Raw genomic sequence first — 20,350 nt, 5'->3', positions numbered from 1 at the left:
CAAAGACTTGTTCTTGTCCCTAATGCATATTAGTGTCCTCTGGTCCCCGAGGAGGACCCAGCACCATCCCCAGGTGCTCGGGCTCACCTTCCATGATGGAGATGTGGACAGCTCTTCTGCGGGTCCTGGGGACGCTGCTAAGCCGAGGGCCATGGGTGATGGAGGGGCAGCTCCGGCTGGGCACCATCCCCGCTCTAAGGTGAGAGAAAAAGAGCCCAGGTCACTCAGGGCACAGGGAACGGCTGTATTGTTTGGGTCCTTTTCTTTTCTTTTTTTAATCTTTAGTACTTTCTCTTTGCTTTTGGCCCCTGGATCCCAGACAGAGACGTTTAACTTCACCTCCTCTTATCCAAGACTGATTTTTTTTTTCTTTTGGGTGGTACTGGGGATGAAACCCATGGGCTTTGCACTGAGCCACATCTCCAGCCCTTTCTTTTTTTTTTTTTTTGTACCAGGGAATGAACTCGTGTCCTTCCGCTTGCGAGGCAGGCAGTGGAACCACTGAGCTAAATCCCTGGCCCTAGCCCTTTCTAAAATTGTTTTTAAATTTTTAGGCAAGGTCTTGCTAAGTTTCCCAGGCTGGGCTTGAATTTGTGATCCTCCTCCCTCAGCCTCCCAGAGTGCTGGGATGACAGGCGCATGCCTGGCTTCTGTCTGGACCTCTAAGTGTGGCAACAGTGTCACTGGTCTGGGGCAGGACCACTGGGAGTAGAGCTCCAAGGTGAGCAGAACTCCTGAACCTGTCACAGATGGATCCTGGCAGCCTCCCCTGGCTTCCAGCAGAGGCTGCCGAGTGGGGCTGTGTGTAGAGGGTGGTCAGTAAAACTTTTATTCCAAGGTGGAGGTCACTCAGCAGACCTGAGCCTTTTGGCCAGTCATGTTCTTTCTGAGCTTTACCAGGTTCCATCCAGGAGGTAGGCTTCTGGGAGTGTATGACTTATGTGTATACATGAGGCATGAATCCTGAAATTGTTTTAGACCCCATGAGGCAAATCGGTAAGGATGTCACAATGAACACTGCTACCTTCTCACATCCTCCATGGGATTTGGTCAGTGTTGAGATGTGTGAGGCAGAAAGGAATCACTGAGTGCAGGGCACCTAGGGCTGGTGCACTGTCTGCAGATTGCCTGCCCTCCCTTCTTCGATTACTGTCATGGATCAAAAACCTCTCCCCACACTGCCAGCAGAGACAGGTTTCTTTACCTACCCTACTCCTGACTCTTCTGGTAGTCACTGTAGCCAGGAACTTCACAGAACTCAGATTGCTAGATCTTTTGTGTTTCTGGAATCTGAGCTGGAGCTAGCTTTTCAGGAAGCCTGGTGGCCTACCTGTGTATTTCTGGTGGCTCCCGTTTGATCTTGGCACTTGATTCCATTACTTCCTTTGCAACTCGGCCACTGTAAGTAGTAGTATAAAAAGAAGCAGCAAAAATGAGTCAGTGTTACAGGACTGGGCTCCTTGCCAACATCTCAGATGCTGTGGCCCAGTTGGGAAATGGCCTCTTTGGCTCACCCCTTCCCCAGTGCTGTGGTCACTCAAAAAGCCTTGCTTCCTGGGGTAAAGGGTTCTAAAGTGGCATGAGTTATCTTAGAATAGTCTCTGGGATCCTCCATTCTCATTTAGCAATGATTCTTCCCTGTCTAACATATTTCAAATAACAGCATCAAAATCAAAACCCTTTAGACAGTGAGACGTGAAAAGAATTGTTAGGGTTCTTGGTACTTTTGTAATGGAAAGAGGAAATGAGACACATACAAAACCCTACAGACAAACGGCTGTAGGGAAGGAAAGAGCAAGATGGGAGAGCTGGACGGAAGCTCCAGCTTTTCTGACAGTTCCCATTTCTTTGTCCTCTAGGATGAGGTCCACTTAGTGACTGTTCTTCAGAGAAGTCTGAAAATAGGTCCATAATGGTTACTTACTGTCACTATTTACCTGTATCGGAACCGGCTCCCTTTAAAGAATAAATTGCTGCTGGACACTGTGCGGACTTGGCTTGACTTCTCCAGCCTGCAGCAAGGCAAAGTCAGTATGACCAATGGCCTGCACCCAGCCCTGCATCTGTCACCAAGGCAGAATATCTGCTCCTTTCAAAGACTACTTAGGGGGCCCGGGATTTAGCTCAGTGGTTCCGGCACCTGCCTTGCAAGCGCAAGGTCCCGAGGTCAATCCCGGTACTAAAAAACCAAACAAAGACTACTTAGGAAACTTCAAGAAGGCTCGTTGTAGCCCATGCCTGTCTGACTCAGGATGAGACTGCACACGGCCAGCCAGTGGCCCTCCCATCTCAGCACTTGGGACAGTCACCTGGAAGCCCACTATAATGACAGGACAGTGAAGGATCCCCAAGAAGACCCTTGGGGATTGACCAGGGGGACTGAGAACAGATGCTAGGGCTAATGGTAAGGGGAGTAACAACACCACCCATGTGTTCCCAGCCAGGCCATTTATTAGCATGTGATGTCTCTTGGTCTCAGTCTTCTTCTCTGTAAAATGAAGCTGGGAGTACTTGACTTTAGGGGTCCCTTCCAGTCCCAGTATTTGATGCCAGTGTTCTATCTGGTAAGCTTGAGCAGAGCTGCCCAGAGAGATCTCCCAAGATGGGACTCACCTACAACACCTCCAGGTACTCACGGACTGATCCAGTCATGGACTGAGGGGGTCTGAAACTTTTGCCCTGAGTTGGAAGTGAGTACTTAGGAAGCAGTCCCTGGAAATCTTGGAACAGCTCCTAGGAGACACCAGCCCCTGCTGTCTCGAGGCTCTGTGTGGACCCAACCTACTGGCCCTTTGCCTGAACATATTCTACAGTCAGATCCAGGTCCCTTCAAGGCACAAGGACAAAGGAAGGACTGGAGACAAAGTCAAAGTAGCTGCTACCAAAGAATCAGTGTAGGGTAGAAGCTTTTGACCTTTAGATATGAAGGAGGCCATTGGAAGCAATGGAACATTGGAAGCCTCAGTTTCCAGCAGGGCTGATTGGTCTTGAAAAGACTCAGAAACTGAGTTTGGTCACAGATTTGGAAGCTAACTTCCATTCTCATGATGCAGATGGAAAAATAAAGTCCATAAATAAGGTGCTGGAGGCATGAAAAGGCAGAGACTGAGAGGTTGTTTCCCTTTGGATTAGTCCATTTTAGCAGAGACAAATGTACTGTCCCCAGGACAGGGGAGCTCAGTGTGCAGCCAGCTCCTGTCTACTGAGGAAACCATAGGAGCCACACCCTAGGGTGTTGCCTCAGCCCCACAGTAGGTGTTTGTATCTCAAGCTGCTTTCTCTAGGTGCACATAACTGGCCAAACCTAGGCTTTGTCCTCATAGGCAAAAGGGAGGTGGCAGTAAGATAAAAAATATTTCATTGGCTTTCTCTGGACAGCTGGGACTAAGCAGGAGGGAGATCTGACCATGCTACAGTCTCTCTGGGGTGTCCTCATAAGAGGAAGAAGGAAGCCACTTAGGTCAGAATGAGTGTGGGCTGTTGTTCACCCTTGCAGCTAGTGTCAAGTGGACCTGCCCAAAAAACAACCTGGGTTCCTGGCTGGAATTCTGGAGCAGCCAGTGGGTAGCAGTGCCTGTTCCTCCGAGGAGCATGGTGCCAGTCAGCTCAGGGAACGTCGGATCTCTCCACGATCCAAGTCATGGGGAGCAGACCTATCTTCCTTAAGAAACAAACTGTTTTCTCTTCCACTATAGGGGACTGGATCCAGGACCTCATGCATACTAGACAAGTAGTTTACTGCTGAGCTACATCCACATGTAAATTTTTAAATTTTGCTACATTTAAATTTTTAAATTTTTGAGATAGGGCCTTGGTGAGTTGCCCAGGCTGGCATTGAACTTACGGCCCTCCTGCCTCAGCCTCTCACTACACCCAGCAAGAAGCACCTTACAGACATATGATCCATTATTTCATGTTTGAAACAAGACCAAGAGGTTTAGTGAAGAATGTTACTTGGCCTCACTCTAGTTTCTCTATGGGCCATTTCTTTGCTCCCTAATGCCTTTTTTTTTTTTTTTTTTTTTGGTACTGGGGATCAAACTCAGGACCTTGTACTCGTGAGGCAGGTGGCAGCACCACTGCGCTAAATCCCTGGCCCCCCCAATGCTTTTTTTTTGGTACCGGGGAATCAAACTCACAACTTTGTGCTTGTGAGGCAGGTATGGTGCCATTGAGCTAAATCCTGGCCTCCCTAATGCATTTTTTTTTTTTCGGGTACCGGGGATCGAACTCTGGACCTTGCGCTTGCAAGGCAGGTGGCGTCCACTGAGTTAAATCCCCAGCCCATATAACCCCTTTCTTAATCAAAGAAAATTGAACATGGAAGCCTCTTGTACTTCATGAATCTGTTGTATGCAAGTTTTGTCTTTGCCCCCAACCCAATTTCTCAGTATCAGTCAAGCTCTTGCCCACCTCCAGCCACACTAGCCAAGGTTCTGCCACTTGGCTTGCACTGGCAACACCTTTGGTGGTGACACATCAGGAGGGGCTGGCACCAATGGCAGACCCAAATCTGTCCAAGCCTAGGGCTTGGGTCTAGGCCAGGGTGCTGCTTTGGGCTTTACCTGGTCCATTAAGGAACTGCTGTGTTTTACACCTTCCAAGGCTCTGAATGGTTTTCAGGACACCTTGATTCAAATCAGACACTATTGGCCTTTTCTGGCCCAAGCCTTATTCCAAAAAAGACCAGAATTTCTCTGCCACTGGGGGACTGTTGAAGGACATCTCAAGGTAGCTTAGCAGAAATGCACCCCCAGAGCTGGGCTGTGTACCCTCAGGGGCCCAGAGAGCTAGCAAGTGGTCTGGGGTTTCCTAGAAAGACAGCTCTATCATCCCATCTTTGTCTCCTTTCCAAGGTTTCTCAAGGGTTGCCTGTCCTCCCTCTAAAAGCAGCTTCTGGGACTTTGCCCTGGACAGACGGTGCCCATCATCTGTGTCCACTCACTTGTAGAAGGCTTGGTTCTCGATTCCACATTTCCAGAGGTGCTTGCAGGCTTCTGGAGTCGGAGCAAAATATGTGAGAATAATTTTCTTTTCCTGCAAAAATTCCACATAGAAATGGCTGAGTGTGGTTGAAGAAGTAAAGGTAAAGCAGCCCAGGACATGGGCCCTTGAGCTGCTGGAGGCCCCTGTGCAGCTGTGGGCCAGCTGGAGGGAAGGACCCTCTCTCTGGGGTATCACCTCCTGACCAGTCCAGCCAGACTAAGACTTGGGGGGCACAGGCTAGACCAGGAGAGCCCTTAGTAAGAAGTGGCACTTGCCTCTAGAATTTATTTCCATATGGAAGAAAAAGAATCTGACTTTGTTTTGTTTTTGTTTTTTAAGACAGGGTCTTGCTCTGCAGTTCAGGCTGGTCTTGAACTCACTATGTAGCATAGGCTGGCTTTGAACACGTGGTGATCTGCCTCAGCCTTCCGAGTGCTGGAGTCACAGGTGTGCACCACCACGCCCAGCAAAGAATCTGACTTTGGACTACAGTTCTAGAGGTAGGGACCTCTCAGTGAACCTCTGGGTATCATCAGCATCCCTGAGGAGTCCTTGCTCTGGGACCTTCCACCCCTTCTTCTCTCACCTCTTGATCCTGAACTAGTTGTGGCTGAGCTCTACCTGGACCCCTCAGACTTGGTTCTGGCCACCAGGAGCCGCTATAGTGGCCCAGTCCTCCCCAAAGAGAAGGAAGCCAGCACTCACCTCTTTCTGACTTACATATAAATAGAAAGTCTTTCCTTCAAATTTCAGCTTGGTCACCTCGTTCCTAGAAGCACAAAGAGAGCACCTATTGCCTCACTGTAGGGCTCTTCCTCACAGGTAAGTCTTACAGATGCATAGCCCATCCCAGCTGGAAGGGGCTCCAGGCACAGACACAATTGTAGCCAAAATTAGAACCAAAACAAGACAGCGCAGTGGCCTTAGAGAACAGTTGTTGGAACAGTTCAATTCACAGTGTTCTGGTTAATCACACTATAGTAATAGGGTGATAGGAGGGTTTCAGGCTCATCAACAGTGGCTGTAAAAGGGAGACATTTGCATGGGAAGTGAGTCTAGGTAGTGTTTGGGGTCATTTCAGGATTTGGCTCATAACACAGGTGCATTATCTGGATGGGACTATCAGATGTAAGATGCCACAGGTAGCTGATGAGGCCAAAGTTCAAGATACACCAAATAATGAAGTACAATGCAACCAGGCTCTGAGGGAGCTGAGTCTTTGAGGTGACTGCCACTAGATGGAAAATGCAGTTCAATGCAGACAGATGTCAAACAATCTCAGGGAGGGGCAACATACCAAAGAGAGAACAGATTACATGAACAGTCATGCAGCGTACTGACCAGGAAAGGGGCTTAGGGGTTATTGTAGAAAAATCCTTGAAGCCACCAGCCCAGTGAATGGCTGCAGTAAAAGAGGCAAACAGGATACTGGGGTACGTCACCCGAGGGACAGACACAAATCAGAAGTGACAGGGTTACTGTACATGGTACAACCCAGACCTCACCTTCATGCACTGTTCTCAGCCTTGGTGACATTTACAACATGGAAGGGACTGTGGCCCACAGTGGATGCCCCAGAGAGCCAGAGAAGCAGGCCTCAGAGTCCGCCACCCCTCAGCTCCCCTATCTGCCCAGCATGGCTGCCCTCAACAGCACCACAATGCTCTTGTGGGAATTCTTATTTTTCTGTTCATCTGAGACCTCTAAGGAGGTGATCATTCTTCTCTGCCTCCCTTGATGAGTCTTTATAGTTTCTGGGGAGGTTCCTCGATACCCTGGTAAGTGGTAGAGAGGCAGTAACCATGTACCAAATTTACTGCTGGACAAAATGCACGGGACAAGAAAACCTCTTTTCTTTGTGGTTTTGGAAACCATGGCCGGGTCGGGATGACAGTTCACAGCTTCTGACCACACCAGTTCTGAGCTGTCAACCATACGGTCTTCCCTCCCTGTTTGACTCCCTCTCAGTCAACCAACCATCAGTCTCACATTCACGGGGAATACAGTACATGTCCAGCGGTTAATATGTAGGCAACCACACAGATCACTGAGGCTCTGAAAGCAGATAAAAACTTAAGTCTTTTTCTGGAAGAGAGGTTTGGCTTATAGCTATTATTATAAAGTTGAGACTGGCAAAGAAGAGACTTCCTGAAGAAGAAAGAATGGGCCTGGGAAGTAGGGGAGTGCTGTGGTTTCCGGAGGGGCAGAAGTAACTTAGGCATTGCAAGGGCCTGCAGCAAGTGCACCCTACTGCTCTCTAGCTAATCACGCCCCCATCAGGGACCTCCTGAGAAGCTGCCCTGGCCACAGTGAGGCCCTCTAAGGACTGTCACATACCCTTGATGTACCCAGGCAGAAAATGACCCATGTGAGGAGAATGGTGGCCAAATCCTGCTTATCATCTTTTTCAGAAAAGAAGTTTGTTGCACAGGAGAACACAGGCCTTCATGTCTTCACCCAGAGAGCAGAGTGATGTGGCCCGGGGAGCCTCCAAAACAAGTTGGCTAGGCAGTGCCATGGCAGCAGCTGCCTTGGGGAGGGAGCCCAGCTCTGCAAGTCTGAGGCACAATTTCTATAGCACATGGTTGGTCATTTTATTGCCATTCTTCACAAGAACAGTATGGGTTGGAACGGCAGCTGGGTTCTGCTTGTCAGCTCAGTGGGAGCCAAGGAAGGCAGAGGAAGAGAGGCCTGCAGCACCCAGAGAGAGTTTACCAAAAAGCAGTGCTGTACTCAGCCTCCTCACAGAGTTGCTGGAGAAGTAAAGGCACTAAGTAGTCTTTCCAGACAGAGGGACGCCACCAGCTTAGACATGACAGGCAGAGGCCCCAGAAGAAATGGAGGGCTGAGAATATGCAAAGTGTTCCGGTGAGGCCGACAGATGTCTGTGTAGGTCAGCCATCATTTCTAGGATATTTAAATGTCAGTCCACAAACTGGAGCCTATGCCCAGCCATACAGTAGAACAGACCTCAAGCAAAAACAGAAAGAAAAAAAGGTGGGCAAAAGAAGTTGTCTCACAGTCAAGGCAGGCTCTTGGCCACCAGAGTGGGAGTGGGGAGAGGGTGGGGGTGAGGCAGCAGCATCTGAGCTCCTGCAGACCTGAGAGCCACAGTGGGTGTGGGACTGAGGAGGGAGCTTTGCAGTGTGGCGGGTGCAGGGGCCACTGTGTGTGAGCTGCTCCTGGTCAGCAGAGTAGGGAAGGGGCTGGGCTAACTTTGAAGATGCCTGGCCACAGCACTTGGCAGGTGATGGCCCCAAGGACTCAGCTCTCCTGGGAACTTTGCCTCCCTCATATGGGTTCCAGCTCGGGGCCTCCCCAGAAACCAGGCCTCTACACTCCCTCTGGAGAGGCTGTTGGCTCTTGGGGATATCATTTTGGGAGAACAAGATGGCTAAGAAGAGACTACTACCTCTATCAGGCACCATTGTCAACCCAAGCTCGGCTGAGTGCTCCGAACCGTAATTCCTAATCACAGACAAAGGACATGGGGACCACAGCCCACCCAGGTCATGGGGGTAAAGCACCTGTTTTGGAAATGAAGATGCTCACCATTTAATGAAATGGACCCTCTTGTTTCCTTGAAGAACGACAAACCCAAAAGGAGTGAAGGCCAGAAATGCAGCATTTCCTGACACATCCTGCAACACAGAAAGACTTCTCATTGGGATGATGTGGGCACAGAGGGGACAGGGTGAGACACTCGGCTGTGTGCGAGGGAGGCAGGTCACCACCTGTTAGTCGGTCACAGAGTGAAGGGCAGGGCTTCTCAAGCATGCCTTGCCATTCCCCAGCTATGTGACAATAGGCAAAATACTTACTGAGCTCCAAAGGCCTTATCCTCAGTCATAGATGACAATGACACCAAGCTCATGCATTGCTGGTGGGACTGTAAAGTGGCACAGTCACTTTGCAGCAGCTTGGAGGTTCTTCATGTTATTAAACAGAGCTACCACCTGTGACCCCCAATTCCACTCCTGGTGTGTTCCCCAGAGAACAGAAAACGTGTGTCTCTACACAGAAACTCGTGCACACACGTTCACAGTAGCCAAGCAGCGGAGACACCTGACTCACCTTGCTGCCTACCACAGTGTCTGTCAACTGATCAGTGAACAAGAAAGTGTGATGCTGCGGTACAACAGAACGTCATTTCGCAGTAAAAAGGAATGAAGTCCTGCTGCATGGTACATTTAGGGTCTTTGCTCACATCATGCCAAGTGAAAGAAGCCAGTTACCAAACATTGCAAGTGGAATAATGCTATTTATATATGATGTCCAGAACAGGCAAAGCCACAGAGACAGAATGATTACTGGTTGCCAGGGGCTAGAGGAGAGAGATGGGCAGTGACTGCTAAGGGCACAGTGACTGCTAATGGGCACCTTTGGGCGAGGGTCTGAAAATGTTCCAAAATTAGCAGTGATGGTTGCATATAACTGTGAATACACGAAAGGCCACTGGCTTGCACTCTAAAAGCGTAAATTTTATGATATATGAGTTATACCTCAAAAAGCAGAGTAGAAAGAGCAGAGTATTAAAGAGCAGAGTGGGTGACGGTCCTGACACTGGGCTTCCTCAGGGAAGTGAAGAACTCAGCAGCAGCTGGCCGAGTGGAACAGGCACCACTGTCTCTGAGGTTCGGGGAGCAGCAGGGCTGCTGAGCCAGGCAGGAGAGGACCCCAGAAGACAGGCCACACTTCCCACAAGTGGGGAAACAGGCCCCAGAAGGCAGAGATGGATTGCAGGATATGCCTGCTCAGGGGGCTTCCTTTGTTATGGGGTGTCGGGGAGAGAATCTGCCACATCTGAGCAGTGATGGAAATGGCCAGGAAGCTGCTGTGAAGTTGGCCGGGTGTGCCAGGGAGTCTCCCAGGCTGTAGCTCATGGTGCTGTGAACCCAGGTACCTGCTTTCCTCGCCTACTTGCCTTCCTTGCACACTGGCATGGGTCCTCAGCCTGACTAGTCCTATGCCCATGGGACTCGCTTCAGGGAACAATGCAGAGCTGCCTCAGAGTTGCCTCTTGGAGTCAGGTTTGTAAGAATACCTGGGTGCAGGGAGTGAACTAAAAGCACATTTTGTAAACATTTTCATTAATATCTGGTTACCACTGTCCTTTCCTCAGGGTCTGTCAAGATCTGAGATCCAGACTCTTCGCTGCAACCTCAATGTCATATAACCACGGGCACAGCAAAACACTTAAAATAACTGGGATGGAGAAGCTATGAAGCCACAGGTCTGGGCCTCCTGCTTGTCATCAGTGCCTGGTGGTAGCTATTAATATCTGAGTACCAGGCACTGCACACAAACACTGTTCCTGCTGAGAGGTCCCAGGGCCAGGCTGGCAGGCCTGGTAGAGGTGTGGGTCAGAGCAGGGTGGGTTCTGGGCAGAGTGGCCAGGAGAGGCGGGTGAAGGAGGCAGACTGCCCCAGACAGAGGTGGGCCTGGGAGGAGTTCTGCACACTGTCAGGCTGGACCCAAGGAAGTCCTGAAATTGTAGGCTTAGAAAGACAAGAGACAGGTTCCAGGGTGGGGACAACTGGATTAGACTGAGGAGGTATGACAGTGGGTTGGGGCAGAAGGACGTCTGTGAGCCACAGTGAGGGGTGCACAGAGAAGGGCTTCTGCGTACAGCCACAGTGCCATGGGCTCTGGGAGGGTCCAGTCTGGCTGTGTCACATACCTTGTGACCAAGGACAAGCCCCTTAATTTCCCCAGGTTTTAGACTCCTCATAAAATTAGGGTTGGCCTTACCTATTTCCTAAGTTATGGCCAGTAGGCTCCCAATAACATTAATGGATATGTTAATGTTGTAACTGCCAAGTTTGTTGAATTTAATACAAATCCTTTGTATCAAGAGACCTAACAGTCTACCATTTTTTCCCTGATGTTGACAGATTTAAATCGTGCTAGTTAGGAAATGAGTGTGAGAGGGGAGAATAAGACAGGAGGAGTCAGTCAGTGTTATGGTGCCATGGAGAAGGACTGGCTGACTAGCAGGCTGAAGTGAGTGCAGGAGGAGGGACCAGAAGCTGAGGCCTTTGAGTCATCCAGGTCCTGGCCTCCCTCTGGCCAAAGCAGAGGGAAGAGCAGGGCTGGGTGCATCATCTAAACGCCTCAGGGCGGCCTCCTGGTGCAGGCAGGACTGGAGTTGAGGGGAGCCCTGGATCGGGCTGAACTGGGTAGAAAGCCCATTGAGAAACCATAGCACTCCAATAAGTAACAATGGTACCTCTGCAATCCTGGCCCAGTCACATGAAGAGGCAACTCTCCAAACCAGGTGCAGATGAAGGCCAGAGTAAGACCCCAGAAAGACCCCAGAACCTGGGCAGTGGTGGAGCTGAGGGCAGCAGAATGCTGGCTGCTTGGCTGTGTCCTGTGAGGCTCAGCAGTGATGACAGGTGGACCTGGAGTCATGGAGAAATCTCACATCTGTACCAGCATGGAAGCAAGAGCAGAGGGCCACTCTGACCCCTCTGGGGTTCCCAGTTTCTCCTAACCTCCTGTTCCCAGTGTGAGCCTGCTCCGGGGTCTGTATGCAAGGTGACAAGTCGTGTGACAGCGAGGGTGGAGGGAGTGCCAGGTGCAGGGTCACCTGTTCTTCAGGCCTTCCTTCCATCATTCCAAGGCGGGGTCTGTCTTTCCCCCGTCCCCTTCCCATCCTCATGAGACCAGGGCCCACAGGACTGAGCCTGCAGTGGACCTGGGGTGGGATAAACATGGGTCTGGACAGGGTCAGAGGGAGAGCATAGCCTCCCTCTACATCCAGCAAGAGTAGGAAGCATCTGGTTCACTTCTCCAGTTGTGAGTTAAGAAAAAGTTCTGACATTTTTACCTTTGTGGAAGGAGCTTCCGTTTTGACTAGGATCCCATCTCTGTTTCTTACTATGTCCTGTGACTTACCTAACTTCTCCAAACCTCCGTTTCCTCATCTGTAAAACTAGGCAGTAGCATATACCTGGAGAATTACTGCCATCTGGTTTTAGAAGACTGCCCGGGCCTCACTGTGGGGACTGGCAGCGGTGTTCTTGGAGAGGGGTTGGTTTGCTGCTTTTCTTCCATGGGCTCACACGAAGCTCATCATCAAACTCAACCTGCATTAACACAGCACCGCCACAGGGACTCCCAGGACCATTATTCTGCTCAGAAAAGGGGTTCTGGAGATCAAAGCACTGACTGGTTCCTAGAAGCAGGAACCTCTGGCCACTTCTGCCCAGTCCCCATGTTTCTACCTCCAGATACAAACAAAGCAGCTTTCCGTCTCCTGAGAGTCGGGACCATGGCACTCTTGCCAGGCAAGCCTCCCGGTCATTTTGTGGCCTCTCTGGGGCATGACACAGCTGGTTCAGTCTTGGCGGGTGAAGCCTTTATCAGACTTGAAAGCATGGGAAATGATTCCACATGCCCATTTCTGAAAAAGCTTTTGGTTGGGAACCTCAAGTTGTCCTGAAAATCACCCTTTCCAAATACATGGCCAGGAGAAACAAAATGCAAATGAAGAGGCAGTGGTGTGACCCCATGACAACTGAGAAATGAAGTTCTTAGTGGAAACTTGTCATCTGCGAGGCTTAGGTCAAGTTCTTCATTTCAGCAGTGAGTCTGCTGCCCTCCCTACAGCACAGCCAAGAGGGGCTCCCCCAAGGTGGAAGAGTTGCCTCTCCTTCTGTCCTATTCCTCTTGAAGTCAGGGGCAACTTGTCAAGATGGCGCAAGGGGCTCTTTTTTGTTTGTTTTTTGAGACAGAGTCTTGTTAAGTAGCCCATGCTGGCCTTGATCTCACAGTGATCCTCCTGCTTCAGCCACCCAAGTGCCAACACACCGGACAAGGTTCTTTTTTTTGGTACCAGGGATTGAACTCGGGACCTTGTGCTTGTGAGGCAGGTGGCGGAACCACTGAGCTAAATCCCTGGCCCTCTGACAGTATTCTTATTTAGAAAGGAGATGAGGGGCTGAATGATGAAAATAATGATTTTACTTTAAGGGCAGAGGAACAAACAGTGCAATTTTATTTTTGTGATCTAACCTAGATTCTGCTGAAACCAGTTTTCTTCTGGTCTGTACAAAGTGGGCATGTTGGTAAACTTACGTTAAATTTTATATGATGATTACAGAAACCTTACAGGTCTGTGTCTTCGCTGTATCAAATTGGCAGCCAGCCATGCTTAGTTCCTAAATAAATGTCACCTCTCCAGAAGGAAGACCATGAGCAGTAACTGAAAAGCATAGCTCTGAGACTCTGACACTCTGGTTGTGACTCTGAACACTGTCCTTGTCAGTGACTGCAGACTTTGCGCATGTCACCTCCTCCCCATCATGGCCTTTATTAACTCCGCCTTCAAAGCCTCAGAGAAGGACAAGAATATCTTGGTACTGATGTGATAAAGATGAACTGAGATCAGGTATGAAGTGCCAGGTGTGTTCAGGCTTTCAATGGTGGGACCTTTGAAACTCCTAATAAAGGCTGCTGCAGGCTGATGTCTGTGATGGAGTAACTACTCCTTGAACCTGAACAGGTCACCCTGTCAGTTGGCCACAGCACCAGGCTGCAGGAGATCAGGCAGATAACCAGCCTCAGCACCAGCTTGGAAGGAACAGCAGCTCCTGAGTGGGCAGTAATGGTCAGGGCCAGGGGACAGACCAGTAATGGACCTCTTCTCTCCACAGCTGTATGGGTGGGTCTGGGGGCCTAAGAGGCAGAGTTCTGGACAGTCTCATACAAGTGAGGAGCTGGGCACTTCCAGTTGCCCCTACTGGGTTTGCTGAGTTCCTCCTCTTGGTTCTGGGACCAGGTAAGGACACTCTGGGCAAAAGAAACCATCAGCATTAGGACCGACTGCAGCTTCTTAATCCGTACAGGAGAACACAGTCCAGCAGCAGTGCACTCTCATTTAATTATCAGAATGATTCCTCCTTCTCTGTCTTCCCTAGGGCTGTGCGCCCCAGATTCTCTGAGCCCAGTAATTGTCTCTCTGTTAATAGAAATCATCAGTATTTATTGCACCGTATGCACTGTAACAACATTAAGGGAAGCACTTGACGGCACATCACTGAAGTGACTCTGCTTAGTGATAAGAGGAAAGACTCCCTCACTGCTCTGCCTGCTCGGGAGGGGAGGGAGGAGGAAGCCGTTGCCAGAGGTTGTGAGTGAGGAGAGCCCCAGGACAAGGAGTGGAGGCCCATGAGGTGACTGCTCTCACCTTCTCTCCAGGGTGTCTCCTTGGGAGTGTCTGTCCTTTGTAGGACACACACCCACAGGAAGCAATTTAAGCCTGCCATCCAGGGCCTTCTCATTTATAATCCTGGGAGTATAACATCCACCCCCGAGGCTGGCTGAGGAGGATTCGGTGAGAGACACCAGAAGGAAGAACCCCATGGGGCCTGCTGTGGAAAGTGGGCCAGGGTTGGTGCTGTGATACAGGGGACTGGCCCCCACACAAGGCACGAAGGCTGCCTCCTCTCCAGCTCCCTGGGCCCAGTGATGGACAAACTCACCAGTCGTGGCTGAGTTGGGAGCCCACAGTTCGGGGTACATGTGGATCTGGGCTGGCTACCAGGCTGGCTGCCACAACCCTTGGTTTCCAGACACCCATGGGCAACAGCAGAGACTCCTACCTACCTCGGTGGGTTGTCATGCTCACTTCACTGCCTGCCCACCCGTGTGTGCTGTAGCCCTGCCCAGGGCCTCCCACCCTTTCTGCATGTGTGGCCTCAAGGGGACCGGGCAGGTTTGGACCCAAAGAGGTGATCTGGCACCGTTAGTTATGGGAGCAGTTGTTGAATACCTACTGTGTACTTAATCACTGGTAAGGAGAGTAAGGCTCAGAAGCCTTAAAAGGCCCCAGTAAGTGGAGCCCAGGGCTGCAGGGCAGGGCTAGCTGCCTCCCAAACTCTCCTCACTTTCTTTACTTCCAGGAGTGTCAGTAATTGATGGAGTGGTTCAAATTACTTCTGTTTTGGGGACATCATTTAGGGAGCTTTGCTAATTTGTAAGTATCAATATGTTAATTCCTTGGTAGAAACAGGGATGGATGTGTTTTCCGGCATTTCTGGCCTCAGACACTCTGAGTTATCTGGTAGTGGACTGTGCTGGTGGGCAGGCAGCTGTGGGGTAGGGAAGATGAGCAGGGCCTCTGAATGCGGCATGTCCTCAAGGCTCATGTCAAACCCTAGGTAAGGCCGAATCACTGTTAGCTCACCCGCAGGCCAAGGGAGACACTGCTTTGCTCGCTTTGCTCCCATACCACTGTCCTCCTTAGTTTTTATTCTATTTGTTATGGCTCAAATTGTGTCCCTGTTGAATTCCCATGCTGAAATCCCCCGTCCCTCTGAATGTGACCTTATCTGGAAACAGGCTCTTTACAGAGATCATATTAACTTTAATGACGTTAAACCCAGGTCAGTGGTGTGGGCCTTACTCCAGGACAGCTGGTGTCCTTGTAAGTGGGACGATCTGTACACAGATAAGAACACAGGGAAGACAACGTGGAGACCCAGGGAGAGGACAGATCCTCTCCTCAGAGCCTCAGACCCACCCACCCCGACGGCACCTGGGTGTCACACTCCTAGCCTCCAGATCAGAGACAACAAAGCTGTGTTGAGGCCCCCAGTCAGATTACAGCAGCCCTGGGAAAAGAACGCACCAATTCTTCTAATTCTTCCTTCAAACTGGCAGTGCCCCCTCTCCTATCAGATAGAAGAGGTTGGTGGTGTCCGGCTCCCACCTGGTACTGTCTCCTTCGGACCAGGCAGAGAGTGGGTTTTACTTGTGGCAGCCCAGCCTCTCCGGTAGTGGAAGGAAAGAAAGGAATGTGGAGAAAAACTGAGGCAGAGATCAGAGGTGTCAAAGCAATAGGGATGGGAGGTGCAGTGGCATGACGTGGCCAGGGAGCCAGGGAGAGGCCACGGTCTTGGCTGCTTGGCAGTGACCAGGGCTGCTAGTGCCAGACACACGTGAGTAATTATGAGGTTTGCTCTGGGGTTGGTTTTCCTGATTGGCTCCTGCCTCCTGCTCTGAGGCACGTCATAGAATTAACTATGACCTTGCTGCAGCTCTGCATGGCGATTTATGCCACTGCAGTCAATAAAAGCCACTTTGGGGATTGCACTAGATTACGGGTGGGAAGAGTGAGCAGTTATCCAGTGGTGTTCAGTCATTCTCCGTGGGGTGCCCTCTATATTCCTCCTCTTCATTTCCACAAAATTACCTATGGCTGCCAAAGTGGACCCTGGTTTTTGGATTTGTTATTTAGATGGACCTTGCCTTGGACCCTCTCACACTGATACGGTACCATGAAGTTATGCAGCACAGAAGTTCTCAACGTGCGACATTTTCTCTGGTATCCGTTACTGGAGGAGCCATTCCCACAGACACTGAAGGGGCTGTGGCCCGCACCCTGGCTCCTCTCAGACACTCTCACCTTACAGGGGTGAGGATCCACTCCATAGGTCTCCAACGTCTGTGCTTTTCTTAAGAAGTTCAGCTCGGATGTTGCTGGTGTTTGACCGCTGGAATAAAGAAATGGATGATTTTAGGGCTTTGAATTCCCAGGAGTCTCCTGAGGTAAACTTTATTAGGGGCCACACCCCACCACTTCTCCAGAGTGTGCTCCCTACTGGGTTCTGAGACCAGCTGCAGAGCCTCAAATCTAGGGTCAGAATCCACATGTCGTCAGAAGGAGGCCACCAAAGGAATTGCCTAGGCTGAGCGTGTGCAACAGGGAGCAGAGGGGACTGCAGCATGCCGGGGAGTGCAGTTTGCTAGAGCACAGCTGCTCCTCAGCTCTGAGACCAGTCAAAGGAGCATGCAGGGCCTGGCACTGCTGGATAACATGCTTTTAAACAAGCCAGAAATACTGATTTTGTGAGGCTTCACAATTCCAGACCGGAACAAACAAAATCTATGGTTGAAGCCCACAGACATCTTATCTGTGATCTGGCAGAGACTAGAATGCAAGAGGGGGCCAGGATGCCTTTCTGGTGCCTCCTGCCCTGCTCCTTGACCCTAAGGGAGTGCAGGCACAGAGGGCAATAAGCCGCCCAGCCATCTGAGAGGCCATTGCCTTGCCTTCCTGGCTGCCTCAGCGACAGTGGTGACAAACATGCCTCTGGGTTTCAGGGTGCAGGGCCCTGGAAGGCAGAAGGGCAGGTCAGCAGCGGTGCCAGCTGTGGGCAGGATCGGAAACTGCTCATTTCTGACTTTATCATCTGCCCCCAGTGACATGCAGGAAGACAAGAGCACCAAGAGCAAAGCAGGCCTAGCTCTTCTGTGTCCTCTGAGGTGGCCTCAATCACATACCATCCTCTGTGCCACCTGCTGGAAGACATGCCAAGGACGCAGCACACAGCCTGGGCCCTCAGTGTCAAGAGAGGAGACACAGACAGGCTTTTACACATTGAAGGTAAAGCTATGAGTTGGGTCTTAATTCCTACTGACACGAATCTGCCAGTGAGCCCCAGATCTGGAGGTCCTGGGAATGCTGTGCTGCAGGGAGAGGGCACAGCCCGTGAGTCTAGAGCACCACAGTGTCTTCCAGGGGCCCTGTTGGAGGGTGGTGTGCCCTATGGGCTCAGTTCCCCCCGAAGTGTGCCCAAATCTCCAGGGCCATCAAAGCATTTCTTAGGGGAACACCTGCCTTGAGCTAGGAGGGCTGCACCACCCCGTCCTTTGTCTTTTGAAACACGGTCTCATGACATAGTTCAGAATGGCCTGGAACTCACAGTGATCCCCCTCCCTCAGCTTCCTGTGTGCTGGGACTACAGGTGTGTGTGGTAGGCTGCTCTGAACCAGGAGACCCTATACAGGTCCAGCTTTGGTCTGATTTTTGCCACAAGGGGTCACTGTTTCCTCGCCGTGATAGGAGGGACCAGTGGGGCCTGCTTTCCCGGTCTGGGAGAGGTGTGCAAGTACCCGGGCTTCCACTCTGATGGGGCCTCCACTCCCCTCTGGTCAGAGACCTGCCCCGCCCAGTGATGGTCGGGGTCCATTTCCAAAGGCTGAGCTGGCTGCCACACTCCTAAAACCTTCGTGTCTCCCTGAAGGCTTTTATTTTGGGGAGGGACTAGTTTAAGTTCAGTGTTATTATTAGAAACAGTCCCATCCCTGGTCGCAGTCCTTCCCTTTTTTTTTGGTACCGGGGATCGCGCTTGGGACCTCGCAAGCGAGGCAGGTGGTGGAACCACTGAGTGAAATCCCCGGCCCCAAGAATTAAGCAGTCCTTCCTTAGAATAGTAAATACACAACTATTCCCAAAGATGAGAAAAAGAATAGAATGATGACATGACGATTTATTTCACAACACTCCACTGCAGGAACCTGTGGCCCCTGTACCAGGTGGAGGGTGTTCAGGGGAGGCTGTGCTCCAGAGCGGTGACAGGGTGGAGCCTGGGGAGCCTCTGACTGCCCTGTGAAATCTGTCTCTGTGGACCGCCTGCCTCATGTGGCTGAAGGGCTGCACGAGTGCTGTTCCGTGGTAGCCTGCACATTCTGGGCAGACTAAGAAGCTGGGGAGGACGAGCTTCCCTGCTTGAGGCCACCTCCCCCAGGGTCAGGGGGTACAGGTGGGCGTGTGGTGCTGAAGACACCGTCCCCAAGCTGTCATGCTTTCAGGGCACCTGCACCTCTAGGTTGTGGCCAGCCAGCCCTGGGTGGTGCCTTTAACCAGAAGCCACCTCCACCTGACAGACTGATACAGATGCCTGCCACTTGTTATGACCCCACTCAGCTTTGCTTCTTTCTCTTTCTCTCTCCCTCTGTTTTTGTGGTGCTGGGGATTGAACCCAGGGGTTTTACCCATGCTAAATGAGTGTTCTACCAGTGAGATACATCTCCAGCCCCTTCCCCATCCCTCTGTTCTTGGAATTGAACCCAGGGCTTTTTGCATGCCGGGTAAGTGCTCTGCCACTGAGCTATACCCTTAGCCTCTGTTTTTCCTTTATGTCTTCCCTTTCCTTCTCCCTAGTTCATGCTTTTCTCCGCATCTCTTAGTGAAGCAAACATCTCTGAGAGGCCAGTCCCTCTCAGTTTTCCCTGCAATACAAGTTCTCTCTTATTCTACACCACGGCCTTAACCACCCTTCATGAGAATGAGCCCACACAGCTGGGGTGTGCTCCTCAGTGGGTACTGAACAGGCGCATTCCAGGGTCAGGAAGCCGGGGACATCATGCTGTGTCAGTGACTGTACGAGCAGAGGACACAGCACAGGGCAGTAGCTCAGTGTCCTGGGCCTGAAGTGGACTGTCACGCACCTGAGTTCTGTCTTGTGAATCTCAGCAATTTTCCTTTCCAGCTTCTCTGAATGTTTAGGAAAAAACTGGAACTTGGAACTGTAGCCTTCAGGGTGTTTTCCTGGGTCGTAATCTCCAATCTCCGCTTTCAAAAGTAATGCAGAAGAAAACAATTGTGGAGACAGGTAAATCACCTCTGGCAAAGGGACACAAGAGTGACACACAGAGCAGCATCCACAGCACAAGTCAGGGTCAGTGAGGACATGATTCTGAGCAGAGGGCCGGCCCTCCAGAGCACGTCCTCCTTTGTGCTCCCCGCTGTGCACAAATTTAAACCATGAGCCAGAAGAGCTGACTTGTTTGCTGAGGTTACCACAAAAAAAATTGCAATTAAAGAGCAGAAGCCTGCACTATGGTCCTCAAGCTCAATCCTGAGACAAGGGCCAGGGACAAGGGCCTAGGTGGTAGGAGGAAGCAGTGAGCTTGATCTGTGAGACAGAACCTCCTGGCTCTGAGCCATGTCAGAAGTCTAAATCTGATGTTCAGGATTTTAGCAGGGACAAAGCAAGTTGATGAATGAGTCATGATCCAAGAGAACTCCACCCTCTGACTGAATCAACCCAGATGAACACATTTGAATATTCACTGAAGGCCGAGCAGGTGCCGGGACCCTGCAGGTGACTCAGACTCGGAAGGCTGCTATAACTAGTCACTGTCGCTGAGTCCAGGAGCACCAGGGTCGGAGGCTGATTTCTCAGCCATTCACAGAGGGTGCTCACCCCTAACACAGCTGGGGGTCTCAGTCAGGGGCCTCCGGGAGGGGCCAGGGGCCACGACCTGTCCCATAGTGCAAGCTCAGGTCAGCAGCCAGCTTCCCATGGGAAGCGCTGTGCAGGGCACTTGCTGGTTGTGATGGAGGAGGCAGGCCCAGCTGCTTTGTGGCTACCCTCTGTCCTTCCCCAGGGAGCCACAGTGCCTCAGATGCAGCAGGAATAAGTGTCAGGAGGCGAGCACACCTTCTTCTCACGGATAAAGGCTTGTGGCTTGTGCTTTTTAAAAAAAATTACAAATCTACTTATGATGCCATCCAAATTATGTGAGAATTTTTATTGTTTAGCAAGAGACTAGACCCTTTCCCCTGAAA

At 51.0% G+C, this 20,350-nt stretch overlaps 2 protein-coding genes across 13 annotated transcripts in view; one reads left to right on the top strand and one right to left on the bottom strand.

Annotated features, from left to right (window-relative positions):
• Frmd5 (FERM domain containing 5) overlaps positions 1-20,350 on the bottom strand; it is a 333,945-nt gene that overhangs the window by 8,079 nt on the left and 305,516 nt on the right. For 7 of the 11 annotated variants that reach the window (XR_015449773.1, XM_087207470.1, XM_087207471.1 and 4 more), the window contains 8 exons: positions 19,228-19,351; positions 16,400-16,487; positions 8,539-8,627; positions 5,692-5,755; positions 4,946-5,037; positions 1,938-2,012; positions 1,331-1,399; positions 88-194 (listed from right to left, as the gene is read on the bottom strand). Coding sequence is in view for 10 of the 11 variants with exons in the window: in XM_087207470.1 (XP_087063596.1) it covers positions 88-194; positions 1,331-1,399; positions 1,938-2,012; positions 4,946-5,037; positions 5,692-5,755; positions 8,539-8,627; positions 16,400-16,487; positions 19,228-19,351 (708 nt within the window). In the remaining variant the exon portion in view is untranslated. Of the gene's footprint in view, positions 1-87; positions 195-1,330; positions 1,400-1,937; positions 2,013-4,945; positions 5,038-5,691; positions 5,756-6,327; positions 6,415-8,538; positions 8,628-16,399; positions 16,488-19,227; positions 19,352-20,350 lie in introns of all 11 variants that reach the window. The other 4 variants (XM_021241888.2, XM_087207472.1, XM_087207469.1 and 1 more) reach the window with 2 other exon arrangements.
• The window catches only part of Wdr76 (WD repeat domain 76), a 103,060-nt gene that overhangs the window by 70,451 nt on the left and 12,259 nt on the right, over positions 1-20,350 (top strand). Inside the window, exon 13 of one of the 2 annotated variants that reach the window (XM_087207463.1) lies at positions 4,857-5,017. The exons of the other annotated variant lie outside the window; for it this stretch is intronic. Within the exon in view, the coding sequence (XP_087063589.1) occupies positions 4,857-4,887 (31 nt within the window). The 3' untranslated portion in view covers positions 4,888-5,017. Of the gene's footprint in view, positions 1-4,856; positions 5,018-20,350 lie in introns of those variants that run through there. 2 annotated transcript variants of the gene reach the window in all.

The sequence above is a fragment of the Heterocephalus glaber genome, unplaced genomic scaffold (genome assembly GCF_053883595.1).
Source record: "Heterocephalus glaber isolate CG9 unplaced genomic scaffold, H.glaber_assembly_v1.0 deba00000809, whole genome shotgun sequence".
In the NCBI taxonomy this organism is placed as follows: domain Eukaryota; kingdom Metazoa; phylum Chordata; class Mammalia; order Rodentia; family Bathyergidae; genus Heterocephalus; species Heterocephalus glaber.
This window is presented reverse-complemented; position numbering and strand designations above follow the sequence as displayed.